Below are 17,955 nucleotides of genomic sequence, written 5' to 3'. Positions count from 1 at the left end.
CTCTCCTTCCATGGGCTCTATGGATCAAACTCAAGTTGTTAGATTTGCACAGCAAATGCTTTTATCTTCTGAGCCATCATGTCAGCTTCTTATTTTCCTGTTTTGAAATAGAGTCTTGCCATATATCCAAAGAATACCTTGAGCTCAAGTTGGCTCCAAACTCACCGCTTCTTGCCTCCACCTCCTAAGTTCTAAGATTATAGGGGTGTATCACCATGCCTGGCACATTCCATTCTTTTATAGAGTCTCTGGACATTTGAAGATCGATGAAAAATATAAATATGGACAGGATAATTGTGTAGTTAGCTTTGTAGCTTCAAGTTTATAAAGTCTCAAAATGGAAGTATATATGCATTGAACAGTTGTGAACCTGCAGGCCTTTGGGGGTACACACTTATGTTGTTCCTGATCATGTATTGTTGTTGTTCAGCCTTGGCTCTCATTCTTCAGTGTCCCTAGAAGACACAGTTCTCTTCAGAGACAGTTCCATCCTGGAAACCCTTCACCTAAAAGGCCCTGTGAAGCCAGACGATGCCTGTTGACTTGGGGCAGGCCCTGGGCCTGCAGCCTTCTCTGGCCAAGGCCAAAGCTGAGGCTGCCACATTCTCTGGATCAGATGTGACCCAGCAAAGAGAACTCACCAACCCTGAGACTGCTCGCCAGCTTTTCAGGCAGTTTCGTTATCAGGTGATGTCTGGGCCCCAGGAGACCCTGAGACAACTTCGGAAGCTCTGTTTCCAGTGGCTGCGGCCAGAGGTTCACACCAAAGAGCAGATCCTGGAGATCCTCATGCTGGAGCAGTTTCTGACCATCCTTCCCGGGGAGATCCAGATGTGGGTGAGGAAACAGTGTCCAGGCAGTGGAGAAGAGGCAGTGACCCTTGTGGAAAGCTTGAAGGGAGATCCTCGGAGACTATGGCAGTGGGTAAGCATAGTATCTTGTCTGTGAATTAAGCTCAGATTCCTCTGGGGCTTCTCTGGTTCATTGTCTTTTCTTTTTCTTTCTTTCTTTCTTCCTTCCTTTCTTTTTCCTTTCTGATAGTTCTTAAGACTGCAAATATGTAGGGTCTCTAAGCCAATAATCAGTCCTTTGATTCTCTGATACAAACCAAGCATTAGTAAGTCAGTGCAATTCTGACAACTGTGTCTATACTAGTCCAGAGCCTGGCCCTACAGAGCTACTCTTGCACTTGAGATGTCACTCACTAATACCATGAACCATGTGTCTTAACAAACTGATTGTCAGATTGGATGATTAGTGACCAGGAGAGTGCTTTCATTACTGTTAACCAGTTCATTGTATAGAGTGAAATGCATGAGCAAACCAGTCCTCTCCCAGGGTGTCACCTCCTCAGAGCCTTGGTGAGTACTCCAATTGGTAGCTCCAGAAACCCCATTGTTTAGACATTTTTCTGGGGTTTCACCATTCTATCACAGTTGCTTAACTCACTTGCCATCAATGGTTGGATGTTTCTGGTCTCTTTCCCTTCCTCTGAGTTGGGGGTGGGGTCAGCTAAAATTCTTAAGCCTGGAATCCATGGTGTGCTCATCTGTTAACCAGGCCCCATCCTGAAACTATTTAAGGGCCACCAAGACCTGGCTTCCAGCTTGGACTCTGAGGTGGGTGGAAAGTCTGCATTATGCATAATGGAAAATTCCTGTTCTGGAATAACAAGGGTTCAAGGAGTTCTCAGAACAGAAAACAAAGACCACAGTATGTGCTGCTTACATTAAATCTAGGTCTCCTCATATTTTACTTGGTTTCATGACTTAGCTTCCACCCACACCACCTAAGAAATTTTGACTTACTAAAAAGCAGCCTTGAGTTTTGATTATTGGAGGCTGTCCAGTAGAACACATGTTAGTGGCATGATTTGAAGGTCTCCCAGACCTGGTTCAGGCTTCAGCTCCTGGTCTTTTTTATGAGCTAAAAAGGTTTTTTTTTTTTTCTCATTCTGTGCCTCATGGCTATAAGACTGTCTCACGCTCTGTTGTGGAAGGCTAGTTGCACTAACTTTTCAGCAACCTTGACTCTGCATCCTTTGGTAATTAACGGTGTTTGGTGTCCAGATTGGCATCCAAGTTCTAGGGCAAGAGATCCCGTCTGAGAAGGTGAACTCAGCACACTGCCAAGGTGGTGAGGTGGAGCCCAGGCTGGAAGTGGTGTCTCAGGATCTCCCCCTTCAGAATTCACCATCAGCTCCTGGGGAGCTGCTGAGCCATGGTGTGAAAGAAGAGTCAGACATGGACCCAGAATTAGGTGAGGGACAGTTATCCATTGTGCTATGTGTGCTCTCTGGGAGAAATTTGGGGGTTATGGTAGTAGGGCTAACTGTATCCTAAAACTATATAGTGCCTGGAAAGTATGGAAATGACCCGAGTCTGTGTGTTAAACCATTCTGTGTTTGGGCCACACCATCTGGGTTCTGGTTCTTTGGAGGGAACTGGGAGGAACATGGGTGAAACTTTTTGGAAGTTTGGAGGGGGTGTAGTTGTTAGGAGGTAAAATACAAGCCTGTGAATTTGATTGCTACGGCAAATTGTTGTAATTTATGAAGAATTCATGGTGCCCTCTGGGGAATGGTTAAGTGAGACATCTTGATTCTGAAAGTCCATTCTTTGCCACAGCTCTGGCTGCTTCCCAGCTTCCTTCAAGACCAGAGGAGAGGCCTAGTAGCAGAGACCAGGACATGGGAACAGCATTTCTCCCAGCAGTACATCAGGTGAGCCAGGTCCTTTGCCCTCCCTCTCCTGGCCCAGGAGGATTTATGGGGCCACAGACTCAGAAAAGGTGTGGAGGTGAGGCTCAATCCACACACTACAAATGGTATTCAGCCATGCTCCATGTTGAGTCCCTGCATCTCTAGTCAGTCATTTTGACTGATGGGTCTGAGCTGACCTCGGGTAAGTCTTTGCCCAAATATGGTAGTTTCTGCTTTTTAAAAAAAAATTACTTTGAATCTGTGCTAAGAAGAAAGGGCTTTTCATTTCCTAGTATGAGATACCCACACAGGGGTCTGTTAGAAACTGGGAATGGATAGTTCTCACGTGTGACAAGAGAATATGTTCATTTCTGATATCATGGGAGTATTGTTGATATACTACATATACTCAAAACATACGGTTTGGTAAATTTTGATGTACATATGCAGCTCTAAAATACACGAATAATCAAGAATACATGTTTCTATCACATTCAAGTTGCCTTTTAAGTTTTTCTTTAAGAAAAAAAAAAAATAAGTGTATGGATGTTTTACCTGGTGTGTGCTAGGTGTATACCTGGTACCTACAGAGGCCAAAAGAGGGCAGATTGCCCAGGAACTCTGTGCCAATATTCATTATCTTTCCATAAGGAGGAAATTCCCTCATTTGTTAAAGGTACTATAATTTCTGCTAGGTCCCTCCCTGTCAGTGAGCCACTATGTGGGTGCTGAGAATTGAACCCAGGTTCCATGGAAAAGTAACCAGTGCTCTTAACTGCTGAGCTGTCTCTCCAGCTCCTCTTTTACTTTTTGAATTCTTATCTCTTGTCATTTTTTTTTTTTTTTGTACCCCAGCCATTCTGAGACACCCACTAACTACCTTCTGTTAGCATACAGTTGTTTGTGTTTTCTAGAATTTATGTAAAATCGAATTTTACCGAATAACACACCTTCCTTTTTCCTATGTATTTCCTATAATACATAATGTATTATTTCCTGTTTTTTGTTTGTTTGTTTTTGTTTTTAATGTCTTCAGGCTGGTTTTGTATTGTCCATTCCAGGGGTGGCATTCAAGTCTTCATTCATGCTCAGTGACATCTACTCCTGAGCTACATCTAAAGCAGTTGCTGGGCATCATATATATATTCTTGGGCTTTGCTAGGGGATATAGTTATTTGAACAAAGTTTGTTCTAATTTGCCCAGACTTTTCCAGTGTATGTGTGTGTGTCATTTCATAGACCTAGTAGATATTGGAAACTATAGATAACATTGCACACCCTGTACATAGTGGGGCTTCCTTATCCTATCAGTCCTCTGATAAAGATGAATTTGTAAGTTATGAAAGGTGAGAGATTAACATCTAATAACAGTAATTATAATGGCAACTGTAATGAGAGTTAGATGAGTATGATTTCCTATGTTACTGTGTCTTACCATGCAGTGCTGTACTCACCCTTTATGTGCCCATGTCAGATGGCACAGGCCTTTGTGACAAGATGGAGTAAGGTAGATGATAGTGCTGTCATCCACTCTGGCCATAACATCACAATTCACAGTGTGACAGCAACACTTCTATAGTCAGACTTTTCTTTGGGCAGTTAACTCACAAATAACAACATGGAGACTTACTAATTTGAAAGCTTAGCCTTTAGTTTAGACTTGTTTCAACTTAAATTAACCTATTTATATTAATCCAGGTTTTCTTGGCCTGGACGTGGCTTTTTTTCCCCCAAACCCTGAGTTTGTAGTATTCTCTTACCATTTGAGCCAAAACTTAAAACTGTAGAAGGCGACTAGGTCCTGTGCTTTGGCTGGCTCTGCTCCCTTGGTTTCCTGAGAGTCTAGCCTCAGGCCTAGTAGGTATTAGCCCTAGAGCAGCATTTGCCTGCTCTATCTCTGGGAATATGTTGTGTCTGCCTGCAGCAGGTGTTTGTACCCAGTGCCATCTGCTCAAGTGCTCAGCTGCACTGCAGAGCCTCTTAAAAGAGCTGCACCTCTGTATGCCAAGCCTACCCAAGAAAAAGAAGTCATCAGGAAGCCCCGCCTAACCTCTTCCTGCCTAGCTATTGGCTATTCAGCTGTTTATTAAACCAGTCAGAGGTCGCCTTAGCACAGACACCTTCACAATGTAAGCACATTTCACAACATTACTAGCACTAATTTTTCTTTCTTTTTCACCATCTTATGGGTAGAAGATTCATTCTTACTACATGTCTCAGCAACCTCTGTGTATGGCTTTTTTTCTTAATGAATAGAGAATGTTTTCATTTTCCACACAGTACTTTATGGCTCTGTCTGGCATGTCCATCATCTTTTGTACTTCTGTGGGGGCCTCTGTTAAGTAAAATAAGGACCAGTTGAGCAGAAGCACTATGATACTGCAACAGTGAGTCTGAGCAAACAGCTGCTGACAAGTGGGTGTGTAGCACATGCACGGTGGATATGCTAGATAAATTGACTTTCATCCTGTTCAAGATAGAAGCATCCACTTAGAATGATGCACAGATGCTAGGTGTTGTGACACACTTGTAATTCCAGCACTTTGAAGAATGAAGTAGGAGAATTGTAGGTTCTAGGCCATCTTAGACTCCATAGTGAGTTTCATGACAGACTGAACTGTACTGAAGAAGCTGTCTTAAAAAACAACAAACAAGCAGACAGATTATAAATTAAAGAATGGCATACATCTTAAACTCTAGGAATTCACCCTGAAAAGTTTCATTTGATCCTCTCCATTTCCAGTTGACAGTGAGTGACTGAAACCAGAGATGTGGAAATATAGATTGGGAGGATTGTGGCATAGTACTAGAGAAGCCTGTTACTCAGGGATAAGGTTCATTTGAAAACTGTTCATTCCTTTCTGTTTAGTGGCATTTCCATTCCATGGTATTTAGTTTCTGCAGTTCTTTGTAAATTCTGGGTATTTTTCTCCCTTCCATCCTGTGGGTTGTGTGTTCTGCTGCTTGCTTTCTTTGCTGTGCAGGGTTTGATTTTCATGAGGTCCATCTGTTTGTTACTGCCAGTTCCTGTGCTGCTGGTGTTCTATTCAGAAAGTCCCTGTTTTCTTCTGGAAGTTTCAGCATTTAAGGTTGTTTTTTTTTTGTTTGTTTGTTTGTTTTTTTTGTTTGTTTTGTTTTGTTTTTTTTCTATCTCATATCAGCCTTTATTGAAGAATCACTGTGGCAAAGATTTTTTATTTTTTTATTATTATTATTTTATTTAATTTTATATAACAAAGTCCAATTAAATGAAAACAAACATTTATACACAATATTTGGGAATTTGGGCGTTGTTCTTTCCAAACTACTTCCTGCTGGTAAGGGGCGCTGTCCATGGGGGATTCGAAGAAGATTCAGATATCCTGGCTGTAGTCTGTAGGGCTGTTTTGTCCAGCTGTTTTGAATGTAGGATCACCTTGTACTAGCATTTAAGGTTTTAAAGTAAGGTTTTCAGCCCGTTTTTGAGTTGATTTTTGTACATGGTGAAATAACCTAATTTCATTCTTCAGATTACTGGTTTTGCCAGTACCGTTTGTTGAACAGCTATCTTTTTTCCCAATGTAAATTCTTGCCTCTGTAGTCAAAAATTATGTGTGCAAGGCTTTGTCATCTTATGTTCAAATCCTCTATTCTGTGACATTGGTCTATCTGTCTAAATTTATGTTAGTACCAAGATGCCTTTATTAATTTATGAAAGGATTATTGTTTCTGGAGTATATAGGGACAGTCCTGGAGAATTGGTTAATATAGTTTAAACAGGGCAGACACCAACTATCACTTTCTTTTGGATAACTTGAAAGATCAAAGATCATGGTAGTACTTGCGTGTAATTCTAGCATGCTGAAGGCTGAGGAAACAGGATTAGAATTTAAGGCCAGTCACAAACTAAAACAATAACCAAATGTTAATCAGCACTGTTCATTATTGGTAGTTGCACATACACAGTGCCTATATTAGATGATTGATGACTGTACACACTTAGAGTATCTGTATTAGCCAGTTGGTGACTATACACACCTTCAGTGCCTATATTAGCCAATTGGCAACTATAAACATGCACAGTACCTGTATTAGCTGTTAGGCAGTTAGTTATATATACAGTACAATGCTTATATTAGCAGATTCGCAATTGTAGACACATACAGTGCCTGTATTCGCTCATTGGTGACTATGCACAAATACAGTGTCTGTATTAGCTGATTGGCAATTATACATACAATACGGTACCTGTATTAGCTGACAACCACTTACCAAGCACTAAAGCAAACAAGTCATCCATCATCTGCCTTGGCAAAGCATTCATATTTAATGGAATCCTTTGAAAATGAAGGGAAATTTATATATAAGTAACCCCTACCTCCAGTCTTATCTGTAAATTGGGGATTTTGCTAATCATGTCAGGATACTGAAGGGGTGTGATTACCTCACTTCATTATCAGAAACTGAATGGGTAGGACTCCTGCCTTCACTGAGTCAAAGGTGGCATAGCTCATACGGCCACAAGATGGTGCTATTTCCACACAGGAACATGAGTTCCCCATCACAGCACTTGCTTGTGTCCTCCAAAGTAGGAGGACCTTGTGGTTTTCACAGGGAAAGGTGATGGCTGCTGCTACCTTGCATCCCTAGAGGGAGTTATATTCAAGACTCAGCTTTTTGGAATTTCTGGAGTTGAGTGAGCCTGACCCACTGCTCTGGACTGTCTGTTGGCTGCTGGTGACTCTTGGAGTGTCCGGTGTTTGTGCTCTTTTGCTTGACACTGCATTTAGCAACAGCTGCTTTGTGCTGTGGGAAATGCCCAGTGTCCAGCAAAGCTGGCATTCTGTCAGGTGCTTGTGTGGGTCCTTTCCCATGCCAGAACCAAAATGAGGATCTCATGTGTTCCAGAGAAGGACTCCTGTATTCAGCAATATTTACTCAGGCTTCATTCATTGAAAAGTAACAAAATAGTAAATTTAAATTTGTATTTTTTGTATAAAACATAGATAGGCATATTGAGAGAGCTTCTGAGTGTTCTGATATTTTTAATACCAAATACCCCCACCCCAGCATCTAACTTGAGACCTTTGGTGTCACTCCTGGAGACATTCCTGACACTAGGTGGCAGACTTGCTTTAGAACTGAGAAAATTGGCCATGTCCTGTTGTAACAGTGAGGGGTACTTGTATTATTTCTTTCAAACCTCCCAATAAATTCTTGAGTTCAATGCTACTAGCAGGTGAAGACCAACACTGCAGAAGGTTAAATAACTTGTATAAGGTCACACAGCTAGAAAGTGGCCAGTCTGGGACTTGGGGTTCATTATGTGTGACTCCACAGAGCGTGCTGCCAGCCTCTCTGGGTTGCTATTGTCAGCGTCTCCTGGGGAGTCTGAAAGTTGAGTTTAAAAAGTAGATAGATGTGAGATGGGTGCCTTCCAGGTTTTGGGTCTTAAGCCTGCCGTTGAAGAGAAGAAGAAATGCTACTTTGGGTAATAAGGGAACACCTTGCTCAGGAGCACTGAGAGTTAAACCAACTTCATGTTAGGCCTTCTGTGCACCATTGAGGGAGTCCAGCTGCAACACCTGATGCTTTTGAATCCACCAGCTTTTGTTTTAGAATCAGCTTTTGCAGTTGACTTCATTGTTGACTTTTCCTACCTTTCACTCCTTTACACTTGCTTTTCCCAGTAATTCCTTATTGTTTCTTTCCTTTCTGAAATATCTAGGTTTCCAATAGTGAGAACAGCATGTCCTCAGAGCCACAAAAGCTTCACTGCAGCTTTTGAAAGAGATAAGAACAAGGGTCATTGTGTGTGGTGGCGCTCTTCACTCCTAAATACATGCAGCATAAAACCCCAATGTATACCATATGACATTATATTGTCTTTATATCATTTGACTGCTGAGGAAACAACTGTTAAAGGAAATACTGTTGGATTAATTCAATTTATATATTTTAAAAATGCTTTGTCTTCAAAATTTAAGTCTAAGGACAAGTTACTGGGGAAAAGGATTTCTATTTTTGTTTCCACAAAAAAATGAAAAGCTATGGATTCCTTCCAGACTAATGTGGTTTGATCAAGCCAGACCCCCTGAAACAGAGTTCCTGGTGATCCAACATTCAAAACAGCTTGAACAAGGCAGCCTTGCAGACTACAGCCAGGATATCTGCATCTTCTTAGGATCCCCGTAACAGCGCCCCCTGTCAGCAGGAAACCCCTAGTGTTTTTTAAACCAGGCAAGAAATGCTGACCTGAAGCCTGTTGTCTTCCCTTTGGTTTCTTTGTTCTTGTCCTGTGTTCCTGTGAGTTCTTAGGTCTCTGTTGACCAGGGTCAATGGCCCATTCCTTCCTCTCAGCTTTCTGTGCTTTGGGAAGCAGGCTTAAGCACCTTCATTGCAATGCTACTTGTGTGGTTTTGTTTTTTTTTTCCTAGGAGCAGTGGAGACTCCTGGATTCTACTCAGAAGGAACAGTACTGGGATTTCATGCTGGAGACCTATGGGAAAATGGTCTCAGGAGGTGAGGGCATGGGCCCGCTTGATAGGAGATGAAAAGACTGGAAAAGTATTAGGCATTATCTGTGCATTCCTAGAGACCTGCTCAGGATTTGTGGTTGAAGGGAATCATTGGTGCTACTGTATGAACTTGGGGAGCAGGCTTATAAGTAGGAATGTCCTGATATTGAAATTGCTGTTTGTCAGAAACTGTGTGGGTGTCTTACATTCAGTAATACCTTTAATGTATGAAATAAATAGGCATGGTGATAGCATTCCCTATCCCAACCCCTTATTTTTCCCTTCTTGAGACAGTCTCACTTTGTAGCCCTTGAACTCACAGAGACCTGCTTGTCTTTGCCGTCTGAGTGGTGGGACTAAAGGTATGCACCACCACCCAGCCATGCCATTCCTCTTTTAAAGATGCTGGAAGTAGCATCAGACCAAGGACTTGCTCATTCTTCCACAGCTCCCAGGGCCTGGGTTATGATGCATTCAGCTGTGACTGGTTTTGAATCTATGCTCTCTTCTCCTAAGTTGCCTAAATTAGCTGGTGGAGTCCATGTCCTGATCCTTGTACCAGCCTGCCAGTGGCCCCCACATCTTTGAGGTCACCTGTCTGGATTGCTTTCTTGGTATTCACCACATGTTTCTATCATCTCATTCTCTGTTGGCATCACTGTCTCCATGTGTAGGGTTCTGTTTTAAAAGACACAGTTTGAGTTCCCAGAGGTCACTGTTCACCTAAGTCCACAAAATTTATCTCTCTTGGTAGCAGGTATTTCTAACTCCAAACCTGAACTGACTAACATAGCCGAATATGGGGAAGAGCTGGCAGGGCTGCAACTTCACATCAGTGAGAAGATACCAAGACTCACCTGCAAAGGTCAGTGGGTTTCATTGGTCTCCAGTCATTTCTGACCTCCTCATATTAAATTGGAAGCAGTGGGTAAAAAATTTTTCCCATTATTTATAGCTAACTATGATCTGACTGAATGACAAAGTTGGGTTTCCTTGTTGCTCACTCAGGGCCATTGACATAATTAATCATGAAAGGAAGACCACATGTTGGATTTACTTTCAGTCTTGTGTAGTTTGATAGTTTCCCTTCTCAGAGAGAATTCACATTCAGACAAAATGAGGTCAATACAGGTCATTAGAATTCCTTAAAAAGATACTTTGTAATAGTCGTTATTAATATCACCAACCAGAAAATTCAGAGAAATTACTCTTCTTGATTTAAAAATAATACTTTTATTATTAATCTATGTTTATTATTTGTGTGTAGGGGTATGCTTTGCCAGTGCATGTGCGTAGAGGCTAGAGGACAGCTTTATGTAATGTAATCTAATTCTACCTTTTTATGGGTTGTGGGGATCACACTCAGATCATCTGGCTTGTGTGGCAAGCACTGTTACCCAGTCAACCATCTTGCTGGCCCAAAACTAAATTTTTCTTACTGTGCTCATAATCATTAGTAACCACCTACCATCAGCAAAATAAGCCAACAGAAAAATGTTTTATTTATTCTTTGTGTACCTAACCTTCATTAAATAGCAGCAGCAACTGATGCTTAGCGTGTTTTGAACACTGGGAATAAATCTGAGTTTATTGTGCTGTGCTCTCCTTTGCCCTGGATGCTCTTTCTAAAACACGTCTGTCATGGAAACCTTAAGAGTTCACTCACATACACCTATGTGAACACACATGCCCATTGTGTTCTAGAACCTTGAAGAAAGAAAAGGACTTAGGGTAGAAATTACGTGACACATAATCCTTTCCCTAAAGGAGTCTAATTGTTAATGGATTACAGAGAACAAGAACTGATAGATATGACTTTATTATCAGGTTTTGTTTTTGTTTTTTGTTTTGGTCCTGTGAGTCAAGACATCTCTTATATGCAAAGCACACGTCATACCCAGTTATGATTTTAATTTGAAACAACATAATATTGCTAGGTTGTGTTCTTAGCGCCCACATGGCAGCTCAGCAACATTCTGTAACTCTACTTCCAGGGGATCTGATGGTATTTCCTGGCCTCCTTAATCACTACATGTACACATGGTTCACAGACAAATGCAGGCAAAATTTGAACATCTAAAAAATGACAGTATTAATCCTACTAAGTGAACCAGACAGTACAGCTATCCCTGGGCTCCTTTTCCTAGGGGACATTCATGAAACCTCTCTCAGCTTTTCTCACCACTCTTCTCTGCTGACATGAAATACTTTAAAATCCATTGCTGCAAAGGAACCCAGGTCCTCTGTATAAGCAGTAAGCGGTCTTATATGCCGAGCCCAGTATTATTATTACTACATGATACTGTTTTTTGGTGCAGTATTATATTCCCAATACAAATGAGTAAAGTGGCTGGGCATTGGTGGTGCACACCTTTAATCCCAGAACTTGGGAGGCAGAGGCAGGTAGATTTCTATGAGTTTGAAGCCAGCCTGGTCTACAGAGCGAGTTCCAGAACAGGCTCCGAAGCTACACAGAGAAACCCTATCTCGAAAAACAAAAAGAGTTAAAGACAGAGGTTGCCTATACCTTGTAGCAATAGGATTTTGTGATAGTTCACTATATCCCAAACTGTTTCTGTTTTAAAGCCATCCCCCTTGCTGACTTGGCCCCATTAGGTTCTTCCTTGAATAAGCCTGTCTTTATAGCTAGAGATGGAATTGCGAGGAAAGGTAGTGGAAGGAAGTGTGGAGAGACTAATTTGGTGATGATAAGGACAAATGGGAAGAGGATGCCTGTGAAGAGCCGAAATAGAGAAGCAGCTGCACAGGGAAGAGACTCTGAACTGGGGCAGAGTATAGGGCCAGTTGGAAAATAATAACAGACCAGCTGTAGAAGTCACAAGAGAGAAATGCTGTTTTCTTTGACCATATGGAAGGACAGTTAGAGTAAAATCAGGTCTGTGTTTGTAATCAGAGTCCCAAGGGATTGAAAAAACTCAACAAAAATCAAAAAGTTATGATTCCTAAGTGGATGTCTTAGTGGCAAGGGATAGTGGTGAGAAAAGCTGGGAGATGCTTCCGGAATGTCACCTAGGAAAGGAACCCAGGAAGAGCTAGACTGTCCGGCTCACTTCTGATGGAGGAAGCATAGCTCCAGCTGCTTCCCTGTGCAGGGCTGTAAGGAAGCGATGGGGAAAACTGTTCAGTTTTTTCTGTGTTGCTTAACAAAATAAGTTAGAAATCAATTTTTGAAAAGTAATGTGCTAAGTAGACATAAAGAAGAAAATGAGTAGATATCTGCATCCTGTCTGGATTGAAAACATTTTTTCTAAGGATAGAGACAATAAAAAAAATTGTTGAGGAAAAGATTAACAGATACTCATACTTGTAAAGTAAAAAAATTCTATACATAGAAATTAGTCCAAACAAAATTACTGCAACTAAATTGGTGTAAAACATTTTGGTGAACTTGATAGATAAATGATGGTCTATACTATCTTTCTTAATATAGAGAAAGTTAGAAAGCAAGTTGATGAAAACAAATTACTTTCTCAGTAAGATTTGGACAGCAGTCCTGGAATATGAAAAATAGCTCCCAGATGTGGTGAAAAAAAATTATCCTTTCATCACTGAGGAATTAAGATTTACAATAACAAAAACCCATTTTCCATTGGTCTAAGTAGCATATGTAGAAAACCATTTAATATTCAGTATTTATTAGCTCCTTCTGCATCTCCTCTGCTTTACTACATACCAGAATTGGGAGAATCCTTCTGGGAGTGAAATTGCCAGTAGGTGTTAATGACCTCGGGGCTGGAGAGACAGCTCAGTGGTTTAGGACTCTTACTGCTCATATAGAGGCCCTGGGTTTGGTTCCCAGTGTCTACATACAGCTCACAACCATCAGTAACTCCAGTCCCAGGAGATCTGATACCCTCTTCTGACCTACATAGGCTCCTGTGATTCACATACATACACTCAGACACACACTAAAATAAATAAACCTAAGAACAATTTTTTAGAAAAGAACCAGTAATATTCATGCCATAAGTATAACAGTTGTGCTCTGAGGAATTCCTTTAAGGTATTGATCAGAAAATGGGCAAAAACTTAAAGGAAATTGCTTATTACAGTGGTACTTATTGTAGTAAACACATGATTATAACAGCATAGATTTCCACAGTGGGTGGTTTTTTTTGAGACAGGTTTCTCTGTGTAGCCGTAGCTATTCTTGGCTGTCCTAGAATTCTCCCTGTAGACCAGGCTGGCCTCAAACTCAGATCCACCTGCCTCTGCCTCCCAGGTGCTGGGATACCTGTTGGGAAATCTTCAGTACACAATGTGTTTATTATAGCTCTTTGATGGTGGCTGTTACTTGGCTCTTTAAGGTTCTGTTTATAGAGTCGTCTTTCAAGATGAGAGAGATGGTACTTGTACACTTTGAGTGGGTTATATCCTGGCACTCTGAGAATTAATACATTCAGTTGTAGTTCTCTGACAGGTTCCTATATCTGGCAGGCCACTGGTAAGGTGAAAATGAAAAAAAAGAAAACAGCCTCTTATTTTATGTTTGTTTCCTTTTATTTAATTTTTTTGGGGCAGAGTCTTAAGTAGACCTGCTAGCCTCAAACCCACTGTGTAGCCTAGGATGCTGTTGAACGTCTGTCCCTTTTTCGTCTACTTCCTGGCAGGTGGCATTACAGGTATGTGTTACCAGACCCAGCTTAAGTAGCCTCTTTACCTTAGGTAGCTCTCGCTGTGTGGTCTAGGCTGTCCTTGAACTTCTGATCATTCTGCCTCACCTTCCCACTCTGGGATTATAGTGTATGATACCATGCCCGACACTGAATAGAATCTTAGATTTATAGGGATAAAATAATTTTAAAAATTTTAAGTCTTCTAACCAAAATAAAATACCATTTGCATCATGACTAATAATCAGAAATCTACATTATGAGAGAAAGTATAATTACTTATAAAAGTTAATAAAGTATGTATAGCTGGGTATGGTGTCCAATACCTGAATTCCTAGCTACCCAGGAGGCTGAGCAGGAGGATCACTTGAGTCTAGCCTGGACAACATAGCAAAACCAAAATAATATATGAAAACATACATTAAAAACAAGGCACACACAATTGCTGTATTTAACCAGTGTGGTACAATATAGCCTTATTGCATTAACCTACAATAAAATTGTTACATTAATAAAGTTTATTAGTTAAATTGTTTAATATTAAATAAACCAGTGTCAATATTTATTAATGTTACATAGCCAGAGAACTGATGTCAGTATGACATCAGTGATATCTAAAAGTAGTTGTATATATATAAATGGAAATTAAATTAGAAAGACTGGAAGTCCAGCTATAGTGGTGTCTCATGCCTTTAATCCCAGCACTTAGGGCAGGAGTTTGAGGCCACTCTGAATCTACAAAAGTTCAGGCTAGCTGGGACCACAAGATGAGACCCTATCTCAAAGTGAAGACTGGGAGAAGACAGATGTAGTCATGTTTGGTAGTGCTGTTGGGGTTGATTTGGTTTTCTCATGTATGTTTATTTTCCCTTTCTAAAGTTTTAAAAATTATGCTTATATTTTATATATATTCAAACAAAAATCTTGGAGCTAGAGGGATAGCTCAGCAGTTGAGAGCATGTTTGTTGTTCTTGCAGAGGACATGTCAGGTGGCTCACAGATGTCTGTGACACTAGCTCCTATGTGGATACCTACACCATTTGCATATATACACAAACATACTCGATACACATAATTAAATATAATAAAAAATAAATCTTAAAATGAAAACCAACCATCTTAACAGGCACGGCTTAATATAGCATGTTTGTTTTGTTTTTATAAGTGCCTGCTTCTTGCTTGTAAAGGGGTCCAAAAAGCCCATTAGCAGCCTGTGGTGTTGAGAGTGGCTTAGTTCCAGAGCCAGTCTAGCCTTGAACTCAGCACAGGTAAAGGGAGTCTGTAGCGCTCACGCAGCCAGGTGATAGTGTTCTTCCACACTATTGATACCCTCTCAGTAAAAAGGAAGCTGCCCTGGTGCCTCTTTCATCAGTTGGAGAAGAGGGAGTAACAATTGTTGCCATTTAAACCTCCTTTTTCCTTTCAGAAGACAGACAAGAAAATGACAAAGAGAACCTAAACTTGGAAAATCACAGGGACCAGGGGTCTCTGGATGTTTTCTGCCAGCAATCAGGTGAGGCACCACCACAGACTGCCTTGGATTTCCTCGGTGAGAGTGAACTACATCGTTTTGGAGGAGAGAATGTCCCTGAAGCTCTGGAAAGCCTTCAGGGTGAGGGACCACCAGGAGGGCAGCCTTTTCCTCCTGAAAGGGGCCCTGGGAAACAGCTAGGTCAGCACATACAGAGCTCTTCTTCAGGAGAGCTGTCTGCCTTGTGGCTGGAGGAGAAGAGAGAGGCCTCTCAGAAGGGACAGGCCAGAGCTCCCATGGCCCAGAAACTGCCCACCTGCAGAGACTGTGGGAAAACCTTCTATAGGAATTCACAGCTTGTTTTCCACCAAAGGACTCATACTGGAGAGACATACTTTCATTGCCCCATTTGCAAGAAAGCTTTTCTTCGAAGCTCAGACTTTGTGAAACATCAGAGAACTCACACAGGAGAGAAGCCCTGTAAATGTGATTACTGTGGGAAAGGCTTTAGTGACTTATCAGGCTTGCGCTACCATGAGAAAATCCACACAGGAGAGAAACCCTATAAATGTCCCATCTGTGAGAAAAGGTTTATTCAGAGGTCAAACTTTAATAGGCATCAAAGGGTTCACACAGGTGAGAAACCTTATAAATGTACCCACTGTGGCAAGCGCTTCAGCTGGAGCTCCAGCCTTGACAAGCATCAGAGATCACACCTGGGTAAGAAGCCCTGCCCATAGCCACACTCCCAGCCAGCCTGCCAGTCCATTGCAGCCCTGCTTAGCTCTGCCTGGAGGGACTGCGACTAGAATGGACCTGCCCTCTTCCCTGAAGGTTGAAGGGAGAGGAGCTGGGCACTGTTGTGACATGGAGGGATGTTATTGTGAGTTGGATTTCTTGGTTTAATTTTTCCGTTTGCACCAGGAAAAGAAACCAGTCTTTCTCAGCTGGTCTCTTACTTTGGACCCCTTTGGAAAGACATCTCATGTAGATAATGGCTTTAGTAGCTTTCTCTGACAAGAGCCTTACTGATAAGGCCACGATTGCTGCTGGCAGTGAGAACTTCAGATCAGCTTTAGAAATGTGGGTCTAGAACAGGCTAAGGCAGGGAGGCCTGAGTGCATGCTGTCTTTGTCAGACAGGTGACAAAGTTATTTAATTGTCCCTTATTTGAAATAAACTGAACTGAGTTAGTCTCTATCTTCCTTGTATTTGTTGTGTTCACTGTGTTAATTATCAATTCTGAGCATACCATTTTCATAGAAGAATGCACTTGGGAATTGAGAGCTCCAGGACCAGCCCATAGAAACCTATCACATTAATATGTAGCAGAAAGTAACTAGAAAGTGAGAGAATGGTCCATGCTGGGAACACCTTTATCTCAGGTAAGTCTGTTTGTGATGAGCTTTTTTTGAGTCTGTCTTCCACTTGATCAAATAGCTCAAGTGTCCCCTCTTTATCCTTGCATCCTTCTTGGACTATTATTTTTGCTAGAGTATTTTATGTTTTCAAATGTTCTTTATTACCTTTTTTGCCTGTAGGGTATTGGGAAGAAACCAATAGTATCGATCTAGTTTTTAATACTGCCTAGGACTTTATTAACATATATATGTCTAACCTGCCCATTTGTTCTTTCAGTCATGTTAGTGCCACTTCATAGGTATAGTTTCTGACTTTAAAACATTTTCACTGTCTCTACCCAGTGTTCCCTGTGCCTTAGTTGTGGGAGTGTTTTGTAAATGTATCTGTTGGGACTGTGCTCCACAGTTCAGTATTTTGATTGGTTGTGGTGGTCTCTGTTAGACTACACTTATCTGTGGGTCTAAGGACAACTGTATAGATTGTTGTTATGGATTATTCTGGCTTAGTAAATTACTGGTTGTAGATTCTCCTTCAATAGTCATGACTTCATTCACACTGAGTAGTTAGCTAGTTAGTAGTCTCCCTCTGGTTGAGCAGATCTTATGTTCAATTAGAGGGCTGTTGGTTACATGCCAAGGTATGTGTGCCACCAGTACACCATAAGGTTATTGTACTATGCTGGTGTGGTGTGGTGTGGTTCATAGGTGTTATAGCTAGTTAGGACTCTTGTTTCCCTCTCTCCTTTGGAGGCTTGCATGGTGCCTTCTGGTAGATACCATGAGAGTTCTCAGGGAGGGGGTGCTCAGGTCAGTTATAGCTTAGAGGTCTTCGATCCCTATTTCTGAAGCACATGGTGTCCTTGATAGGAACTTAACCTTCCACCTCTTGGGGGGTAACCAAGAGCAACAGCAATAGGCTATATGTTTTGGGAGTCTTGGATAGCACTGGGCAACAACTCAAAAGTCAGCTTCTCATTCTGGTGTTGGGGTTTTTGTTAGGTAGTCTTTGGCTCTTGGAGGGAGCACTGTTAGTTCAGATGAGAAAAGGTCATCAAAACTATATATGCATATTTACATACAGGATTATGTGTATTATAGGTTTTTTGGGGTTTTTTTTGTGATAATGGTATGATTCCCCCTGGCTTTTTCGGGCATCCTAATAGTTTTATCTACTTCCCTCCATCTTCCGGGTTTACCTTCTTCCCTTGTCCCTAGAGCACTCCTCTTTCCCATTTCTTTCTTAAATCTTATTGAGTCTGGTCAGAATTCTGCAGGGTGGGACTCTTAGTTT

The 17,955-nt window shown here is 41.4% G+C and overlaps 1 protein-coding gene across 1 annotated transcript; it reads left to right on the top strand.

The window, feature by feature from the left end:
- The first annotated feature begins 430 nt into the window (after positions 1–430).
- On the top strand, positions 431–16,496 carry Znf18 (zinc finger protein 18). Its single transcript, XM_051180361.1, has 6 exons — positions 431–924; positions 2,070–2,259; positions 2,628–2,722; positions 9,118–9,202; positions 9,953–10,063; positions 15,259–16,496. Exons 1-6 carry the CDS (start codon positions 532–534, stop codon positions 16,041–16,043), a joined length of 1,659 nt encoding a protein of 552 aa, XP_051036318.1. The 5' UTR covers positions 431–531; the 3' UTR covers positions 16,044–16,496.
- Positions 16,497–17,955: the final 1,459 nt, after the last annotated feature.

This window comes from Phodopus roborovskii, unplaced genomic scaffold (genome assembly GCF_943737965.1).
Source record: "Phodopus roborovskii unplaced genomic scaffold, PHOROB, whole genome shotgun sequence".
In the NCBI taxonomy this organism is placed as follows: Eukaryota; Metazoa; Chordata; class Mammalia; order Rodentia; family Cricetidae; genus Phodopus; species Phodopus roborovskii.
Note: the sequence above shows the minus strand (reverse complement) of the source record. Positions and strands in the feature narration are given on the sequence as shown.